The sequence below is a fragment of the Chenopodium album genome, chromosome 1, assembly GCF_948465745.1.
Source record: "Chenopodium album chromosome 1, dcCheAlbu1.1, whole genome shotgun sequence".
NCBI lineage: Eukaryota > Viridiplantae > Streptophyta > Magnoliopsida > Caryophyllales > Amaranthaceae > Chenopodium > Chenopodium album.
In genome coordinates, this window is record NC_137834.1 from 76,046,846 (window position 1) to 76,067,879 (window position 21,034).

The window sequence follows — 21,034 nt, forward strand, 5'->3', positions numbered from 1 at the left end:
GGATCCTATTGGTGAGCATTTGAATGATGGTGAAGGAGTTGAGAATGAAGAGATTGTTGATTTTGAAACTCCTAACCCTTCTTTCCATCTTGATGAGCCTCAAGTCCATGATTGGGATTCTTCTATCCATGAGTATTTGGACTCGATTGAGGTTATGACCAATGTGTTCTTTGAGTGTCAAATGAAAACCCATAGCCTTTTGAGTGAGTTCATTAAGAATGCTTCATGGGAGAGAGTTAAGTTTGAAATGAATTTGCATCTATTCATGCATGGCTTTGAGACTTTAGGCTTTAAGGAAGTTGAGGGAGTTGTTGTTCATGGTTGTAGTGAAGGGGATTATGTAGTTCCTCTTGGAAGTTGGATGTTTGAGGGAGATGATGATCATGAGTGTTCTTCTTTTGAGGATTCTATGATTAATTTTTATGCTCTCATTGGTGATTTGAGGCATGGTGGTGAGAAAGAGTTCATTTGTGAGTCTATAGCCCTTATTCCCTCCTCTCATGTCCCTTTTTCAAGCAATTTCAACCGCATCCCTTATACTCCTATATCCCTCCCTTCCTTTTTTGATGAGCCTATTGGGGACCCCCTTATCTATGATGATCTTAATGTCCCTCATTTGTCTTCTATTGAGGAAAAGGGTGATGTTGCCACCCAAAAATATTTTAGTGAGGAGGATTTGCCTTTTTCTTTTTCTTTCCATTCTTTTGTTCCCCCTTATTTTTCTTCTTCTTATTTTTGATCCCCTTTCTTGTTTCTTTTGGCATCTTCCTTCTCACTTACGTGCAATAATCTTGTTGCACCTATCCCGTCATTTGCCTACCGTTTATCATATGAAATGTGTAGTAGTGCATTTGATAAGCTCTTGCGTGCGTTGAATTATTATTTTCTAGAGCGGTCACGCTTGGACCTTAAGCAAGCCTTTCTCGGGAAGTAACCCATGCTTTATTGGTTTCATTTTCTTTTATTTTTATAATATATTTTCTCTCATGGAAATGTTTGTGTGCCTTTGCTAGGTACATGACTTGATATACTTTGGTACTTCGATTTGGATCAAGAATCAAGGAAGTTTGACTCCTATGTTTGCTAGCATATGGAAGGCAAGGTTCAATTCTTGAGGAAATTAGTTTTGAAAGGTTTAATTGGGTCATTTGCGGGTATTTACACCTACCTAATATCTGGTAATATCCTTCCTTACTATTTCTCAAGTGGATGAGGACTTGTTGGACATATATGTTGGTTTGATTGGATTAATCTCCTTGTTTTCTCCTCCCATGGATTATTTGATTTATGTTTGAGCATGTTGTCTCATTCAAGCTTGTGGGAAGGTATTCTATCATGTTTGGTGGGATATTGATTCATATATGTCATGCACCTTTGTATATGCCTTTCCACGTTCTTTTATTTTGAAAACTCCAAAAAGATTTTTGTTTCTATCAAGGCAAATTTGCAATGTGTCTTGTTTTGTTCTTGCTTTGGACATAATAACATTTGGACTTGTAAACTTGAATGCTTTTCTTCCTAAGTGGTAGTGGTGTGCACGGTTTGAGAGTACGCCTTGGTTGATTCTAGGATAAAGCATGCTAAGGTAGTTGTCTAGAACTAGGGGGATCATGAAGCCGGATTCTACTTGTTTGTGGCATGATTGGTAGTTGCTCCCTATAGTCGATTTAACACCCATAGTGATTTTTTGGCTACATCCGTGTGAGGTTCATTATTTTTCAAGCCTTCAACATTTACTTGCATGAGCGGCATAGATCCTTGACTATTGCGGACCAAATCTAGAATCTTTACTTATGGTTCCCAAGACCGAGATCGAACCACCTAGGGATGACAAAGGCATCATTTGATGGGTGTCATAAATGGCACCCATTTGATGAGTATTTAGGTTGTTTTCATCCTCTTTTCATAGCTTTCTTGCTCAATAAATGCTTAGTTTTATGCTTTGTTGCTTAGTTTTACCTTTCCTCTCTTATTTTGTAGTTTTTGTGTATTTCGTTGGTTTTCTAGCCTTTTCTCCTATATTTTCTCTATTTCCGTGGTTGTAGGTATTGTACGAGGTTCGGGTCTTGATATTGGTGATCCACTAAGGTGGAGGAAGCTTTTGGAACAAGCTCATGGCATTTGAAAAGCTCAAGATGCAAGGAATTGAAGTGGAAATTCCAAGTCTTGGCTCTTGCGCTCACATGCCGTGCTACCATTAAGAAGTGGTGTACCCACTAATCAAGAGCATTAGCTACTTCCACTCCTAGTGTTCATCACCATCATAAGTCATGCGACCTTAGCGAACGCACGAAGCCGTGAGAATCTCGAAGGAACCCAGCTAGGCGCGGGCGCACAACAGGGAGGCGCGGGCGCACCTAGGGGTGGCGTGGGCGCACCCCTTGCATGCGCAGGCGCACCTCCCCTGCTGCCCGGGCGCGCCTTCGTGGGTATTTTATGCTCGGTTTTTGGTGATTTCGCGCCTTTATATATATCTTTTTAAACCCGATTTTTGTAGCAAGTTTTGAAGAAGATTTTGATCATATTCTTAGCTTAGTGGAGAGCTTCTCTCTCTAGTTTTAGGGTTAGTTTTAGGAGTAGATTTTAGAGAGAGAAAGTGAGGAATTTCAATGGTGATTTGAGAGATTGAAGATGCAAGGGTGACAATTGTATTGGAGATCTTCGCTATTATCAATGAGCATTTCTAACTCTATCTCATTTATTGTTTTGATTAGTTTATTCATGTTTGTTTGATTTGATTTGGTTGGATTTTGATGTTTAATCTTTTATTAGTGTAATTTTTCTTCATATTTTGTTGATTCTTGATTCCTTTAGTTGTTTGTTGATTTGATGATGTTGTTAGAGTAGTTTCCTTGCTAGGGTGATGGTGAAGCTTATATTATGTGATGGATTGATGTAGATTGGGGGAAATTGATGGAGTTGATGATGTGACTAAATTGGTTAATTGATTATGTGCATGTGTGTGTTTGATTTAGGCTTGATCACCCTAGTTATTCACACTAGATTGCATTGTAAGTTCACATTGATACGGACCATTGATTTGTGGCCTGCATTTACACGATTGAGGTGTATTGTGACGTTTCCTAGCTAGAGTTTATCGTAGTTGACGCTAGTTAGACCTCTAGGAGAATAGCTTGATATGCTCTTTTGGTTGCATGATTGATCTTCCCTCGCATTGCTTGACTTAGTCGACTTCCTATCCCAATTTTCTATGTTCATTGCTATTATTTGTGAATACTAATCCCTAGCACTTTATTTGTTCGGATTCTCCGTTTAAGTAGTTGTTAGTGTCACCTTTTATCCTTAGACTTCGACCTAGCTTAGGCACATAATTGAAAGCACTTAGACATTAATGTTCTTTGGGTTCGACCCTTGACTTACCTCTATACTTGTATTTAGGTTAGTTGAGTGTTTATAAATTTTGTTTGGCTTAGGGAAGATTAGTCCAACGACCTAGTTCACCCCACGTCATCTTTCCGGGGTGGTACTTTTTCTTTTCTAGGATAGTTTTCATTTTCTTCGGTTTTTGGGTTTACATTTGCCTACTTGCTAACCCTTTGAGCCTTTTTCCCTTCTTTTCAAGCCACATCTCTAGATCTTAAGCCTTTTGTTTCATTTTCGTTTCCATTCTTGGTTTTTGTGAAGCAATTGTTCATTATTATTGGAGTTTATTATTGGATATTTGGTTCTCTTGAAAGCAAGTTTGTGTTGTGTATATTTTGTGAATAATGGCAAGTGAATAAATGAAAAAGACGTCCAAAGTAAAAAAAAGGCAAGGACAAAGCAAGTGCAAAGTTGAAAAAGCCGTCCAAAGTTAAAAAAGGCAAGGACAAAGCACTAATAAAGAAATATGAAAAAAAAAGTGAAAATGCAAAAATATTTTTATGTGAGTATTCTTCCTTTTTGAGCATTGAGGACAATGCTCCATTTAAGCTTGGGGAGAAGCGTTCCATGCTTTTTGTGTATATGTTTGTGATCTTAGCTTTGAATAAGCTTGGGGGTGTTGGTATTTTTGTTTGGTGATTACTTGGTTATGGTGTAAAGAAATGTGCAATCTTTGCTTCACAATTTAGGTTAACCACCAAATTTTAAATTTAGCCTACCTTAACCCTTTTTGCCTTATGTTACAACCTTTGGAAGACCTTTTGACCTAGGGGTTGAGTCATTCATCGGTGGAGGGAATCATGGGTTATAGCCTTAGGAAAGGGGATGCGTAGTCAAGACGTCGAGTAGCCATAAATTTGATCTTTTTCCGATTCCTTCGTGGAACTTATGAGATGCTCACTAAGGGGAGATATGAGATTAGTAGGGGGAACGCGGTAAGACCGTTTGGGATGAAAGTGGAGTCTGATAACTAGTTCCTATGCTTAGCATATTTATGTTTCAATCAACCTTAGGTATCTTTGAGTGTGCACTCCCTTACTTGTTTAGAAAGATTTGCATTCACTTGTGCTTGTACATTTGCAAAAGTCCTTTCATGAACATTTGTTTGATTTTCTTGTATTTTGGTTTCTTTTTCATGCTTTGCCTTGTTTCTATTAATATGAGAGTTTTAGGTTAACCTTTACGAGAGCATCACTCTTCCTCTAGGGCGATCTAGGGGTTTAAATGGCTTGTCTTTAGTTGCTAAAATTGACCGTGATTCTTACGAAAGTGAGTTAGTGTATATTCTCATCCTCTCTAGTTTCTTATTTCTTTCTTTGCTTGAATAATATCATCATTATTCCTTGGGTTGGATTTTGTTTTGCTTGAGGACGAGCAAAAGTTTAGCTTGGGGGAATTTGATGCGTACCATTTTTGGCACTCTTAGGATAGGTTTTCTACGTATTTTGTTGTTCGTTTTTAGTCTTTTATGTCGTGTTTTTAGGGAATAATGCTTGATTTGCGTGTTTGTGTGTTAGTTTGGAGAAATACGTGCTTTTAATGGCTTTCTTATTACTTTATTCATTTCTCGGTTATTTCCCTCGCTTCTCCGTTTGTTTGACTTGTTTTGTAGGTGTGTCGAGTTTCCCGGGATTTAATCATCAAGGAGGGATCTCAAGTGCATTCAAGAAATTTAACGGAGCCAAGTTAGGGAAGCCAAGCACGCAAGTCAAGCCAATCCAAGAAACAAAGGAAAATGAAGGCTTGCAAAGTATCAAAAAGGACCTTTGTGCATTGTTTCAGCCATATCTCGAGTTCTAAAGATCAGATTGAGGTAATTAAATTTGGGTTGGAAACTAGACTTGAAGAGCTTTCCAATGATAGGTCTCACGCGTTCAAACAATTCCTAGATTGTGAGTTACAACCTTCCAAAGTTTGCCCTGCAAATCTGCCGCGGGCTGTCCACGGGCGCGGGCTACAGTACCCGCGGGCACGAGGCTGTAGCAACTTATTTCTACCCATTTTTGACCAGGAACTTGGAGAGGGCTAGTCGCGGGCACCCCGCGGGCGCGACTTTCTGGGTTTTACTCGTGATTTCTTCTATTTCCTCCTTTTGTATATATTGTGTACGACCTTCTTTATTCTTTATTCTTCATACATGAAATACTTTAGATTAGGATACTCTCTCTCTAGATTAGCTTAGATTAGGAGGTTCTCTCTCTAGATTAGGAGTAGTTTTAGAGAGAGAAAGTTAAAGATTTCAATGGTGATTGAGAGATTGAAGATACAAGGGTGACAATTGTGTTGAAGATCTTCTCTATTATCAATGAGCATTTTTAACTCTATCTCACCTTATTGCTTTTTTTAATTTCATGTTTGTTTGGTTTAATGTTGATGTTTAATGCTTGATTAGTGTAATTGTTCTTGATGTATTGTTGATTCTTAATTCCTTTAGTTGATTATTGATAGATGATGATATTTGAGTAGTTGTTGGATAGGAATTGGGTGAAACTTGTATGATTGATTAATTGTGATTAATTTGGGAATTGTGTTGATTGATTGTTGAGATTAAAGGGATTAATGAAGGTTTGCATGTGTGTAATTCGATTAGGCCTTGAGAATTATGCTAGATTGCATTGTAATTGCTTATGACACGAACAATTGATTTAGGAATTGCAATTATCGATTGGTTTTGATTGTGATTCTCTTAGTTTGTTATTCATAGTGAGCTCAAGCTTAACAATTAGGAGATAGCTCTTTGATTTCAATTGATTGCTCTCATCATTAGTCCTCACAACCTTTGATTGGCATGCTCTTCTCAAGTTGTTGCAATTGACATGATTACTTGGTGATCCCCGTTCCTAGTGTTTTATTTCCTTGGTTACTTGTTTTGTTAGTTGTTAGTATTCTCTCTTACCTTCGTCTTCGACCTAGCTTAGGCGCATAATTGAAAGTGCTTGAACATTACCGTTCCTTTGGGTTCGACCCTTGACTTGCTTCTATACTTGTATTAGGGTTTGTTAAGTGTTTATAAATTTAGTTTGACCGGAGGAAGATTAGATAACGACCTAGTTTTCCCCACGTCACTAGACTTTTCACACTTTCGCTATTTCGATAATCAAATGACGTGAAAGATATTCATCACTGGTTTTGGTTTTGGCCTGGGGAGACACATATGGGTGTCTATAGAAGCCCCCACTTTGACTGAGTTTGGAGAAACGCAAGTTTCGAAAACAAAAGTCAAAGTATCGATAGGGACGGAGAATGATTCAGAACGTTCTGCGATCCAAAATCATTCTTGTAACGCCGATACCTGCAAAACTAGCATTAGTTAAAACAGATAAGAGAGTTAAGAAACACGTATCTTGCACCGTCAAGCACACGTCTTTGAGGGTAATCGATTTGTTGTTGTTCAATAGCTGTTGTTGTGATAACCTTCCGCAAGCTAGGGAACGCCATCCTGCTGTTTGTTTTGGCGATCTTCTGCAATCTAGAGAATATCGCCTGAAGACTGCTACGCCTGTAACTGCCTCCAATTCCGCCGTGATAGTCTTTGAAAAGATCACTGCTTGATGATCCTTAATGCTGCTTGAATTTTATTGTTGATGCTTTGGGTGATGACAATCCTCTTTTCTTTGGGAATAGTTGCCAACAAAACTCTTGTATGATGTATGACAATCCGATTTAGGGAAACTTGCCAATGCCACGTAACAATCCATCCTTGGAAATGTTGCTACGATGAAGCGACAATCCGTATCTCCGAAAATTTGCCAAAATCCAATTTTGGGAAAAGTTCCAATGCTTCCTAACAATCTGTCATAAGAACTTTGCTACGATCGATAATCCACATCTTGGAATATAACTCTTGAAAGCAATCCACCTTGGAATTTTGCTAATGCTATGCGACAATCCTTTTAGGAAAATATTGTCACAATTAACAATCCATGTCTTGGAACATTTGCCAAAAAAGAGTCGATCGACAATCCACTTTGGGAAAATTTGCCACTTGCTGAAATGAATGACAATCCATGTTGAGGAACTTTTGCCGAAATTTATGATGAGTAGAGACCTATGACAATCTTTTGGGAAATTTTTCCATAGAGAACTGGGTGTATGATAATCCAATCTCGGAAAACTTGCCAAAGATCCATGAATGTATGACAATCCGAACTTGGAAAAACTTGACAAAGAAGGAGCACAACAATCCACGCTTGGAAACTTTGCCAGGGATGACAATCCAATCTTGGAAAAATTGTCATTTAAAGAAGATGCGCGACAATCCATATTTTGGAAATATTGTCAATTGGAGATGACAATCCAATCTTGGAAAAATTATCGTATAAGTGATGCGCTTACTTTGGAACCGATGTCTTGGTGTTTGTAATGAGCCAATGCTTAGACGCTTAAGCTAAGTGAGACGCTTTTTTTTGTCAGGTCAATCACTTACAACGATTGTAATCGAGCCGACTACTAACCATGTCAATTTGCCTATAGGGGCTAACTAGCGTACCAAGGAACTCGAAATTGCTGTATGAGGTCGAAATAACCAGTCTGAGAGGCTTCGAGCTCTGTCGCTGCTGAAATATCATTGGCGCCAAGAATTGGCTCTGTCGCCACACGCTGGGATCTAGCGCCAGGCGCTGAACTTTGTCGCCAGACGACAGATGTTGTCGCCAGGCGACAGCCTTGTCGTCTGGCGCTGGACTCGGGTCTTCCCTATTCTGCTCTTGGTGCCGCTGTTGCTTGGTTTTGCTCCGAACTTTGATCTTGGTCGTTTCCTTTCAACGAAATCCGCTCAAATTTTTTGTAAATTAAAGCTCTTCATCTCTAATTTACCGATCTATGTAACTCCTCTTATCTTGGAGGAATCCCCTGTGTCATATTCGCGGTTTTTCAAAAAAAAAAAAATCCGGGAATTTTCTTGCTTGCTGGGATGCACCTGCATTTATATCTCTGACTATAGGACTTTGCTTATCTTTCTTTAGGGTTGACCTAAGACTTAGTGTTGCTTGACTCATTGACTTGACATGACTCAAGGTATAAACTTTACTCGCTGTGATTGACTCGACTTAAAATGTTTGACACATGTGTTAGACTCAAATCAAGGTGATATGACACGACATAACTCAGCGTGTACATGATGACTCGTGTGTGCATTGTAATGTGATCGTGCGACTCGAAAAATGCAAAAAGGTAAAATTTTCCGACATTTTTGTGGAGGGTACCAACTTTCTCCCGAAAAAGAAAGACACGAAAAAGTATCGAAGTGAAGTTTTTTGAAGGTGCATGTTGAATGAGCTTAGTCAAATGTTGTTTCTCACAATACAAGTATTGTAACATCTTAGACTGTCCTAGTTGACTCGATAACGAAAGTATTTAATTAACTTAGGCGCGGAGGCTAAGTACTTCATACTTTGTGATGCAATGATGATTGATGTTGATATGAAAAGGCATGCTTCAGCGTTGTGTTAAGATTTCATGACAAAGGGTTCCTAATGGAAGTATATTTTGTCATGTATCTGTGCGGTGTGAGAAAGTGATACTAAAGTTAGGCCTCAAGGGCTAAGTGTGTGGAAAAATATATATTGAAAAGAGTCAAATGGTAGTGACTCTTAGGCTGGGTAGGCTAATAATGTAGAGATCAAGCCCCCAAGTCTAGCTCTAAGTAGATAGGGATGAGCATAGGAGATCCCTTGATATGATCATTTATGAAAGTAGATATGAATGAATTTTTATTATGGCCGCACCTCGATGTGAGGTTGCCTACTTATCCGTTAGGAATCAGGCCAAACGTAGCTCTAGCCGAATCTCGCACAAGTGTGTGTATACCTCAAAAAGGTCTTTTTAAGGGGTTGTAACGTGGTTAGGCTAAAGGTTATAGAAGAAGGGGATAAAGGCTCAAGACCCTCGATAAGCCCCCAAGGTGCGCAACCTTGCTTTTGAATCTTTGTATTTTTATGCTTGAGGTTTTCTATTCTTTTTTTAAGCTCTTGTTTTTTTGCTTTATTTATTTTATTTTAATAAGTGTGGGCAATCCCGATCATGCGGTCTATCACTCACTTAGCATTCATGTTTCTCAGGCACAGTACCGAGCACTCGATAAGAGACGCAATCTGAGACATGTTCATATCAAAGATATTTTCATATCAAAGACATTGGAACACTTGCCCCTTTTTTACACTTTTATTTAGTATTATTATTATTTATTTATTGCTATTTTAATCTTTTGAAGTCACTCAAGCTTTTTATGAAATTGAAAATTGTATAAGTTGCGCACAATCCCATCCCAAAGTTAGGTAGATATAGATTGAAAAATGAAGGGTCTATCGTTAGACGAGGCTCAAAGTGGTTTACCAACAAAGGATTGCATATTTGAAGGGTGAAAGGTGATATGATGTGGCTACAAGGGGTGCCTCAAATCATTGGTATACCTTGTGCTTAGTTTGACATGATTTTTTTTTTTTTTAATGCAATGCAATGCAATGATCATATGCAAGGAAATAAATGCTCATTTTATTTAAAAAGTGAAGGGTAAAAATCAAACTCTAAGAAATAAATCCAAGGAGGATGAAGGGTGCCTATGCTAGACATATTGGGGAAAGGGTTTGAAAAAAAGAAGAAGAAAGCATGAAATCTTGGTGAGAAGCTTGCCTTGTGCATTTGTTTCATCATTACCCTCATTTTTTTTGTTTGTCAATCACATGACTCAAACTCGATTCAACATGCATGGATCAAAGAAGGTAAGAAGAATGAAGGTTGTGATATGCAGAAAGCATGTAGAGAATGGAAAGATGAAGTAGATGGAGAGAAATGGAAAAATTAGGAATAGAATGTACCCCCAACTCAAGTGACGGAAAAAACCGACTCATGTATGAACCTAAGACATGGTCATAGTGTATATACATATTAGTGGGTGCTTTATTGTGAGTGCAAGTGACATGTTAAGACTCGTTTCATGACCATGTGGCTAGACTATGTGACTAGACTCGAACAAAGACTAAGTTAAGACTTCATGTATATGCATTAAACTGGACAGGCTGTGGTATTTTAGTCATAACTTTTGATCTGTGACTCTGATTGGGATGACACCAACTCCAAATTAAAGATAAAACTCGGGAATACAGATCCATAGGCTGTACGACTCGTAGTTCTTTCTTGAACTCCGGATATGACCAAAACAAGTTGACGCTTGTGCAGTATTCGAGAATAAAAATCCGGGTTGACTTAAAAAAACTATGACTCGATTTTAGACATATTTATTAGCTCAAATTAATTAATTAATTAGTTTATTAAGACTTATTTACAAACACAAGTCAAACCAAACGGTTAGTTTAGTCACATAATAAGTATGCACAAGTAAGAGATGCACAAGTAGTCACAACATAATGCAATGAGTTTGCAACCTAAGTATGGCTCTAGTTCTCAAAATTTCGAGATATGGGTTAGTCAAAGAGGGTCCATGGTTAATTGTCCGGATGCACCGCGCGGAAGCCTTACCTTTTGAAGAGTTGGCGCGAGTGGATGGGACACCGCGAGTTAAAAAGTCGCTTCCATGGTTTGGTGAATTCAACATTCTCGGATGTACCCTTTGTTGTACAGAGCGTTCAATCAGGTTGTTGCTGCTAAATAACCATAATAATCATGTTAAAGCATAATAATAGCAAGATCCTAGGCATGATACTAATAAGATTAATAAAAAACCCTAGCATGTCAATAAATAATAAAAATCAAAGGTTTAGTCCTAACATGGTACGAACAAGAATATTAAGAAAAGAATAGGAAGCATCGCAGGAATCACAATAAGCATATTTGATATTAGAAATTATAGGTATTACCCTAAACATGATACTAAGAATCATTGTTGTCATTCAAAACATCAAGCATCCTAACATGATACTAGGAATCATAATAACAACATAGACATGATTTCTATATCATAATATCAATAAATCAATTAAAGCACTTACTTGGATGCCTCGTATCTCTTTCTAATAACAAAATTCACACGTTAGTAGCTTCAAGGAAAATAATAAAATTAAGAATTAAAAGAGAGTTTAGACTATATTTTGGACCAAACCCTCAGAAATACCAAAAATTTCACGTATAGGGCGAAGGCAACTTCAAACTTGGCTAGGTGTGTCTAGATCTAATGTTTGAGGAATTGTGTTTGTAAAAGGGTGGTTTAGAAAGAGAGAGAGAGAATCAAGAAATTCTTGATGAGAGTTGGTGAGAAGAAATAATTAGAAAGAATAAGAATTGATAAGAATTGATGATTTTAAAAAGGGAAGATATGACCTCTATAGAGAAAAAAGAGGGTTGAAGAATAAGAAAAGAATCCGAATTCAAATCGAAATAAAACTCGATGGACAGCAGTTTTTGCGGATTTTGTTTTTATCATTTATTTTGATTCAGAAGTCCAAATAAGACATATAATATGTCGTTGGAAAGCTCTTGAAGTCTACTTTCTAACCCAATTAAAATTAGATTAAAATATTTTGTAGATAAAAAGATATGACCGAAATAGTGGAAGGGCGTCAGTTTTGGATAGAGTTTCATATCTCATTCATATATTTTTCGTTATAGCTCGGATTTAATATTAAAATATATAATTGGAAAGATAATTTCAAGATCTATCCAACCATATAAAATTTGGATAAAGATTATGAGGCACGAAAATAAAATCTGACTGTCTTTGAACATCTTTAAATTCGAATAGAATTAGGATTTAAGAAAAAGGAAAGTTTTAAAAAAGGAAAGTTTTTATTTAACTCAAATTCTTTAATCTTATCATTTCAAAAAGGATAATTAAGATCTTTTAGAAACTTATAGAAGCTTCTAATTAATCCTAATTAGTTTAGGAATAGGATTAGACTTTTGGACCCTCCACATGATCATTGGGCCGTAAGAAAGATCCGTTTCGAGCCCAGTTTAGTATTTGAGTCATAACTTCCTCATTATTCATCGGAATTGGGCTTATAATAAATCGTTGGAAAGCTCTTTTCAAGACCTATCCAACACCATTATTGGACCCTTATCATGGACCAAACTAGACTACAATGCACGTTTTTCATAAATAAAGTAAGAAAAGAAACATTTTCAAAAAAGAAAGAAAAGACATTTTAATAAAAACATCCTCATCACAAGAATTTTCACACTTTTGCTATGTTCGATAATCAAATGATGTGAAAGGTATTCATCACTGGGTTTGGTTTTGGGGAGACACAAATGGGTGTCTACAATTATTTTGTAATAACATAACCTTTAGTGGGTGTTTATATTAAACAAGACAAAATCGAATATTCGGTGAATTTTGAGGTTAGGAAAGGGAAAAGGATGAGTTTTTTGTGGTGGGGATGAAGAAGAGGGGAATATCCCCTCCATTTCTCTCACCTTAAAACCTACCAAAATTTTGATTTTGTCTTGTTTAAAATGAATTCCTCCTAAAGGCTGTATCATTGCAAAATAATCAAAAGGTTGTATTATAAAAAAAGAATGGGCCAAAAATTGTATTATTTTTGGCAATTTTCCCTATAAAAAATACAGAGAACTACTTTTAGACTAGCAAAATAAGCCAAAGCCCAATTGAACGAATCGTATAAGGTCAGACAAATGGCATGGATTGAGCATAAGAGGAAGAGGCCCATGCTAGGCCTCATACATCTAGGTGGCCGGCTGGGAAGGTTTGGAAGGTTTCGGGCTCTCTAACCTAGTCTAATTATAATATGATTATAAATAGACTAAGGCCTTGTTTAGTTCATCTTATTTTTACTTATTTCAGAAAAAATAAGTTCAGATCAGATCAGGTCAGAAAAAATAAGTTCAGATCAGGAAAAATAAGTTCGGATCAGGTCAGATCAGAAAAAATAAGTTCAGATCAGATCATATCAGAAAAAATAAGTTCAGATCAGAAAAAATAAGTTCAGATCAGATCAGATAAGTTCAAATTAAATACAAATTATTATTATTATTATTATTATTATTATTATTATTATTATTATTATTATTATTATTATTATTATTATTATTATTACATATTATTATTATTACATATTATTATTATTATTATTACTATTACTATTATTATTATTATTATTATTATTATTATTATTATTATTATTATTATTATTATTATTATTATTATTATTATTATTATTATTATTATTATTGTTCAAATAATAAACGATAATAATTAAATTTTCATTATAAGCTCCAAATCATAAACGTTTACAAATATAATTTCCATCATAAGAAGTTCCAAATTTCCTTTGCTATATTAAGTTGTACTTAGTTCATTACAGCCTTACGATTCTCGTTAAACAAATCACAATCTGCTCTTGGTTCGATTTCTATACCACTATCAATGGGTATATCCAACTCATGTAATCGAATAAAATTGTGAAGTGTGAATACAGCAACCATAATCGCCAATTGATGTTTAGTGTCCATATTTGACATCATTGTGAGTATTTTCCATTGAGATTTGAATTGTCCAAAGCATCTCAAATCATTCCAATGATTTGTTACTAGTTTGATATTGAATTGCTTTCCAAAATTTAAAGAACAAAGTACTCACTATTCTATCCCAATTAAGCTTTAAATATCCAAATTCTTTCATCTCCAAGCATATGTCCAACAATATCTCCGTACATTCTTCAGACCATGCTACCCTACCAGCCATTACACTATGATAAAGAGCACTTTGGAATCAATATTTCATGCATAAATTATAGACATTAATGTTGAATTGGCACCAGGATTATAATCAAAAGGATTCTTTTGAAATAAATGAACTGAAGATAAAATATTAATTGTGCTTTACATTTTCATCGATATTACTTGCATTAGGTCAAATGTAAAATTCATGAAATCAAATAAATGTATATTTTCCTACATTATCAAAAAAACAATGGACAAATGATAAAATTAATGACATAGAGTATTGAAGTATTTACCTATGATGGAGATAAAAGACAAACAACCTATTGAACAAATGAATAGAAAAATATTTTAGGAGATTGATTTAAAGTGTGAAAATTATGACACTAAGATGTTGTTTTATATAGGAAAATAGAGGTGTTACCCATAGTTGTTCGGAATATTGAAATATGAAATGATAAATTTCAATTCAATTTAGTCAACCATTTTACATTACCAAAAAATTTGTAAAATTCCCTATAAAGCTATGACAAATTTAATCTGCAATTTAGGTTTTTTAGGATCCCATTTTAATACTTTCTTATAAACAAATTCATTTATGATTTTTGATATTGTAAATAATAAAATTATCAAATATTACAAGTATATTACCTTGTACTATCTGATAATATTAATACTTTTAGGTTTCTTTTAAAATATTTGTAAGGGATCTAAAATATTTTATAATAATAATAATAATTTTCCTAACAATAATAATAATAATAAATAATAATAATAATAATAACAACAATAATAATAATAATAATAATAATAATAATAATAATAAAACATTAATATGTTTTAAAAAAACCATTAATATTGATTAAAATAAAAGTAGAATATTGAAATAATTAAAATAAGTTCATATCAGAAAAAATAAGTTCAGATCAGATCAGATCAGAAAAGATAAGTTCAGATCAGATCAGATCAGAAAAAATAAGTTCAGTTCAGATCAGATCAGAAAAAATAAGTTCTAATCAGATCAGATCAGAAAATATAAGTTCAGATAAGATAAGATAAGATAAGATAAGATAAGATAAGATAAGATAAGATCATATCATATCAGACCAGATCAGCAAAAATCAGGTGAACTAAACAGGGCCTAAGTGCCTAGGGTTTTAATATCACAATTTTACTGTCAATCAAACCCGAGTTAGAAAACACAAAAGCTAGCCCTCTCAAACTCTCATTCACTTACATGTCTCCCTCTCCTTTAATTTCTTAAGTTGGTTGTGTGCGCACGGTGGTGTTCATTGTGGTGGCTGGATTTCCATAAAGGTGGTGACCGTGGTGCATTCCTCCATCCGACCAATACAACTTTGGTGTACGACTCATTCGAGTCCCGTGTACTATGTAGATGAGCAACGCTTGGGCCTCAACTCTCTCCATAATTGGCAATCAATAGCAACGTGGAAATCACGCTACAAAGGTATAATTATGTGATTCTTGTGTTTTACATGCAATCTTATTTTAGGTGCGTATAATTGAGATTCATGAAATTCCACTTAGAGTAATAAAATCCCTACAATTATGCCCTCTTCTAAGTTCTAACCATTATACTTTATGGAAAGACATTTTAAAAGGAAGAGAGTTGTTAAAATGAGGTCTTATTGTAACTACTAGGTTTGGGAAAACCACCTCATCCTAGCCGACTCTTCCCTTTGCAATCATGTTACTGTTGAAATTCATTTTATTATTGCTCACTGGTGTATTTCAAATACTCGTATCATTTTTTATGGAGCTTGGAATCTTGATAGAATAACATACATTGTCCTTCCCACATCAAACACCAAATCTTGGCCACTCATCTTTCTTTAATTCTCCACCATCCTAATAGAATCGGATTAAAATATATTGCTAATGTCATATTCTTTATTAAATCATCTTACACTACTTTTGCTACAAGCACCCTCTTTACCTCTTCTATAAATTACAACAAGAAAAGCATATGGGACATTTGAGTACCCTTTAAATATAAAATGTAATTCTGGTAAGTTGTGCACACTATTTTACTTGTGGAAACTAGATTTCATAAAAAATAATCACAAATTTATTTGAGCCCCGTATACTCTTTATGTGAAGGAGCTTCTAAGTGTTGAAATAAATAAAATATCAAAAGGCTAATAAACGAAAGTAGCAAGAGGAGAAAATGATAATACTGATTGTATATTCCACTCAATGCAAGTTACACAATTTATAGGAAACATAGTTAACAAACTAAGCCTAAGAATCAGGGGATAATCCCAAGATTAAACTACATAAAAATAGGCTGACTAAGCTCACCACTAACGGCATACTCTTAGATAATATTAAGCATCTATAACTTATTAAAGACTAAATTCATTAAACAACTACTTCTAAAATTTAGCCACTACTAATTTTGAATCATTCAACTAACATTCCCCCTTGATTCAAAATTACTGAACTCGACTACGGACTACCAAGATACAACTTACACAACCACAACCATGAACATGCAAACACGACCTTGAGCTCGACATGCATTGACTCACGACACTCAAGGCACCACAACCACGACTTTCACGACATAACCATGACACTCGGTTTTAGAAGAGCTTGCTCTCTTCTTCTTCGACCTTTTGAGCATAGTTGTTTTGTCCACCACTTTGCTCGTCCCTTTGCTTATCCCAACAACGATCTTCTTTGTGACCGTACCTCTTGCAATAATAGCATTGGACTCTACTCATGGATGAACGTTGACCTTCAAATTGATCACCACTATCATTTTCTTCACGACCACGACCGCGACCACGACCACCTCGACCATAACCACGACCACTTCCATCACGACCTTGACTACCCTCATAATACCTTCCATTTGACATTTGTCCTTCAACTTGAAAGGCTTTTTCATCTCCTTCATTCTCATGAGACTTTGAAATTTTATCTTCATGAGCTATAAGGGAACCCATTAATTCATCAAAACTATAATTAGATATGTCTTTAGACTCTTCAATTGTCGCAACAACATGATTGAAATTAGGGTTTAAACTCCTTAACACCTTACACACAACAGTTTGATCACTAAAATTTTCACCAAATGATCTCATTTGGTTAACAATATTTGATACTCTAGACAAATATTCTTGCACCGACTCTTTTTCTTTCATTAATAGTGACTCAAAATTACGACGAAGGTTTTGTAATTTAACAGATATTACCTTACTGTCACCCCTATACTCAGTTTTTAGGATATCCCATGCCTTCTTGGATGTTTTTGCAGATGAAATTCTAGGGAAAATATCATCATCTACTCCTGATTGAATAAAAAACAATGCCTTTGCATCCCTTTTGCGATTTTCACGCAACTTTTGATTTGGCTCCGCCGGCGACTCCGTCGGTTCTACATACCCACACTCGACAATATCCCACAACTCTTGAGATTTGAACATTGTTTGCATTTTGATACTCCAAAGATGATGTTTTTCACCTTTGAAAAATGGAATTAAGGGTTGTGTATTTGCATTTGAACCATTAGTTGCCATACTTACTCAAAAAAACTTACCCACAAAAAATACTACGACAATCATGCACTAAAAAAATAAAACACGACTTAACCTTTTGGTTTCACTCAAAACCAATCTCACGACACTCACGACATTTAATTTTGTTTTAGGATCGGAACTTGGATTAGCTCTGATACCATGTTGAAATAAATAAAAAATCAAAAGGCTAATAAACGAAAGTAGCAAGAGGAGAAAATGATAATACTGATTGTATATTCCACTCAATGCAAGTTACACAATTTATAGGAAACATAGTTAACAAACTAAGCTTAAGAATCAGGGGATAATCCCAAGATTAAACTACATAAAAATAGGCTGACTAAGCTCACCACTAACGGCGTACTCCTAGATAATATTAAGCATCTATAACTTATTAAAGACTAAATTCATTAAACAACTACTTCTAAAATTTAGCCACTACTAATTTTGAATCATTCAACTAACACTAAGGATCATTTGCACCTTTTTAGAGACTATCCCTCCTCATCTGGATATTGGAGTATTGTTTTTGAGAAAAAAAATCAAATAAAATTGATTCCTATTTTGATTTGGTTCAATTCTAGAATTATCATGGTATGATTGGATTACTTTTAATTTAAATCAAGATAAAAAGTGGAAAACTTTGTTTTCATATCATAAGTTGTTTGACATCGTTGGAGTTACTAAAATAAACCTGTCTTGAGATATCTATGACTCATATATTTTTTTTTTTTTTTTTTTTTTTGCAAAGTTCAATTGAGGTCTTTATCTCAATAATAAAATTTTACAAATAGAGAATGGCGATGATATTTCAAACATATTTGTAACTGAATGAAAATAATTTTAAATGGGCTACCAAAAATTGAAACGCATGGTAGCTGGTAGTGATTTAGTAAAGCGGGTGGTGGGGGAGTAATTAGAAACAACATTGGTTTCTCCATGAAATTCTACCCGGTCTCCCCTGAAGCAGCAAGGTTTGGTGATAACAAAGAATTTTAATACTTCCTCCGTTTTTAAATACTTGCTCCGATCCACTTTTCATTTACGACCGTTTTTAAATAATTTCTCTATTTCTTTATTTGAAAGTCTTTTTACAATATTTAATACATTTCTCTCACATAGTGGACCCAACATAAATCATATTCTATTAATTATATATTCTCGCTTCTCCAATTTCTCCACAATTTTTTATTGTTTCACCAACCCCACTACCTCCATATATATTTTATTACTTAATCCAATTTCTCTTAAAACTCTGCGCATGGTGAAAAGAAGCAAGTAATTAAAAACGAAGGGAGTATATGTCATCTCGAGCTTGAAACAAATGCAGATGCCTTGAAAAGGAATGTACAAAATGTAGAGGAGAATTTAAACCATGAGCTAGGGATGATTATTCAAGACATTGTTCAATTATTGAAGGAAGATTGGATGGTGATCATTCTTTATGCCCAAAGAGATTATAATGATGTGGTGCACAACCTTGCAATGTATGTTCTCACATGACTGATTAATTCCACTTCTTGCCTTCTAATTGTAATGTTGATGCTTTCGCGAAATATAAGAAGTGGGAATGATTTGTTGTCTTCTCTAGGAACTTCAAGCAAGCTTCTGGTTTGACGCCTTGCTATCGTACTATTTGTGGTAGTTGTGTTAGTTTATATGTTGTTTTATCGCTGCTATGAAAGCTTGTTATTATGTTTGTTAAATATATATCTTGTAAATATATTTCTATGTATATCTTATACTTAGTCAAAGGTTGCTTAATTAGCTCCTTGTATTTAGGCTAGTATCACGCCTAATGAAAGGCAGTAGCTTGTATATATGCTGACCTCCATATTGTGAATAATCAAGGAAAATATTCCCCAATTCTATCATGGTATCAGACGCATAGGGTTTAATCTTCTCGCTTCCGCTTGCCCTTTGCATTAATCTCTGCCCACCGTCCTGTTCTTCTTCTATTTCTTCTCTGTTCTGTTTCTGCTATTCTCTATGGCGGAAAACAAATCCAACTTTCACCCTGCTTTCACCGTCAACAATATCCAAACATGTATCCCTATTGTTCTTGAAATGGAGAACGTCTCTTACTCTACATGGGCAGAACTTTTCAAGATTCACGCAAGAAAACATAAGGTCCTCGATCATATCATCCCTCCTTCTGATGGTAAGGGTAAAGTTCCTTCTACGGATGAAGAAAAGGAACTTTGGGCGACCTTGGATGCCACGGTTATATCGTGGATTTATTCGACTATTTCTCGCGACCTATTGAACACCATTATCGAACCGGATGCTACGGCCATGGAAGCTTGGGATAGATTGCGTGATATATTCCAAGACAATCAACATTCCCGTGCCGTCGCTCTTGAACAGGATTTCTCTTCTACTTCTATGGAGGATTTCCCGAAGGCTCCAGGTTATTGCCAACGTCTTAAATCCCTTGCGGATCAATTAAAAAACGTTGGAGCTCCGGTTTCTGACAGCCGTATGGTGTTACAAATGGTTGGAGGTCTTACCCGTGCTTACCGCGGCGTAGGTACTATTATCCGTCAGAGCAATCCCCTGCCTCCCTTCTACAAGGCTCGCTCTATGTTGGTCCTCGAAGAATCTGGGTTGGCCAAGGAGGCAGCCACGGAATCCGCTATGGTGGCGGCTTCAATTGATGATGGTGGTTCTGAAAAATCGGGTCACTCCAAGAAGAAGCACAATGGTGGTTCAAATTCGGGTGGCCGGAAGAACAATGGTGCTAGGAAAAACACTGGTGGCGGTCGCGGTGGCAGCTCCGGCACAGGTAGTGGCGGTAAAGGAGGCCAACCTGGTGGCAGCGGGGGACAGCAGCCACACCCCCCCCCCCCCCCCCCCGCAGTGGCAGCAATATCCATGGGGGTGGTCTTGGCCCGTACCTCCATGTCCATATCCCACTCAAGGGTGGGCTAGACCCCCCTCCTTTTCTAAGAAGGCTGGTGTATTGGGCCCAAGGCCACAACAACAACAGGCCTATGTGCAGCAGGCTCCTTCTTCACATATTGGGCAGTCCATGTCTTATTCTCCTACCGATATTGAATCCGCAATGCACACAATGACTCTGCAGCAACCCGATCCGGCTTGGTACATGGACACCGGTGCCACGTCTCATATGACTTCCTCTTCCGGTAATCTCTCGTCTTATTTTAATTTGAGCAATCATCCAAATAATAATATTGTTGTTGGTAATGGTCACACTATTCCGATTCTTGGCTATGGTCAATCTAATTTGTCTTCCTCTTGTCAACCCCTTTCCTTGAAAAATGTTCTCCATGCTCCCAAATTGATTAAAAATCTGATTTCTGTTCGAAAATTTACTACTGATAATTTTGTGTCGGTTGAGTTTGATCCTTTTGGGTTTTCTGTGAACGATTATCGGACGGGGAAGCCAATAATGAGATGTAATAGCCGAGGGGATCTTTATCCAATTTCATCTTCTCACAACAATCAAG

At 36.1% G+C, this 21,034-nt stretch overlaps 1 protein-coding gene across 1 annotated transcript; it reads right to left on the minus strand.

The window, feature by feature from the left end:
• Window positions 1-16,625: 16,625 nt before the first annotated feature.
• On the minus strand, window positions 16,626-17,564 carry LOC145635657 (uncharacterized). The gene has a single exon (XM_081686982.1). It carries the CDS (start codon window positions 17,562-17,564, stop codon window positions 16,626-16,628), a length of 939 nt encoding a protein of 312 aa, XP_081543108.1.
• Between the last annotated feature and the right edge of the window lie 3,470 nt (window positions 17,565-21,034).

Excerpts from the sequence above, each read along its gene's own strand:
- LOC145635657 (XM_081686982.1), bottom strand. The coding sequence starts at position 17,564 with ATGGCAACTAATGGTTCAAATGCAAATACACAACCCTTAATTCCATTT.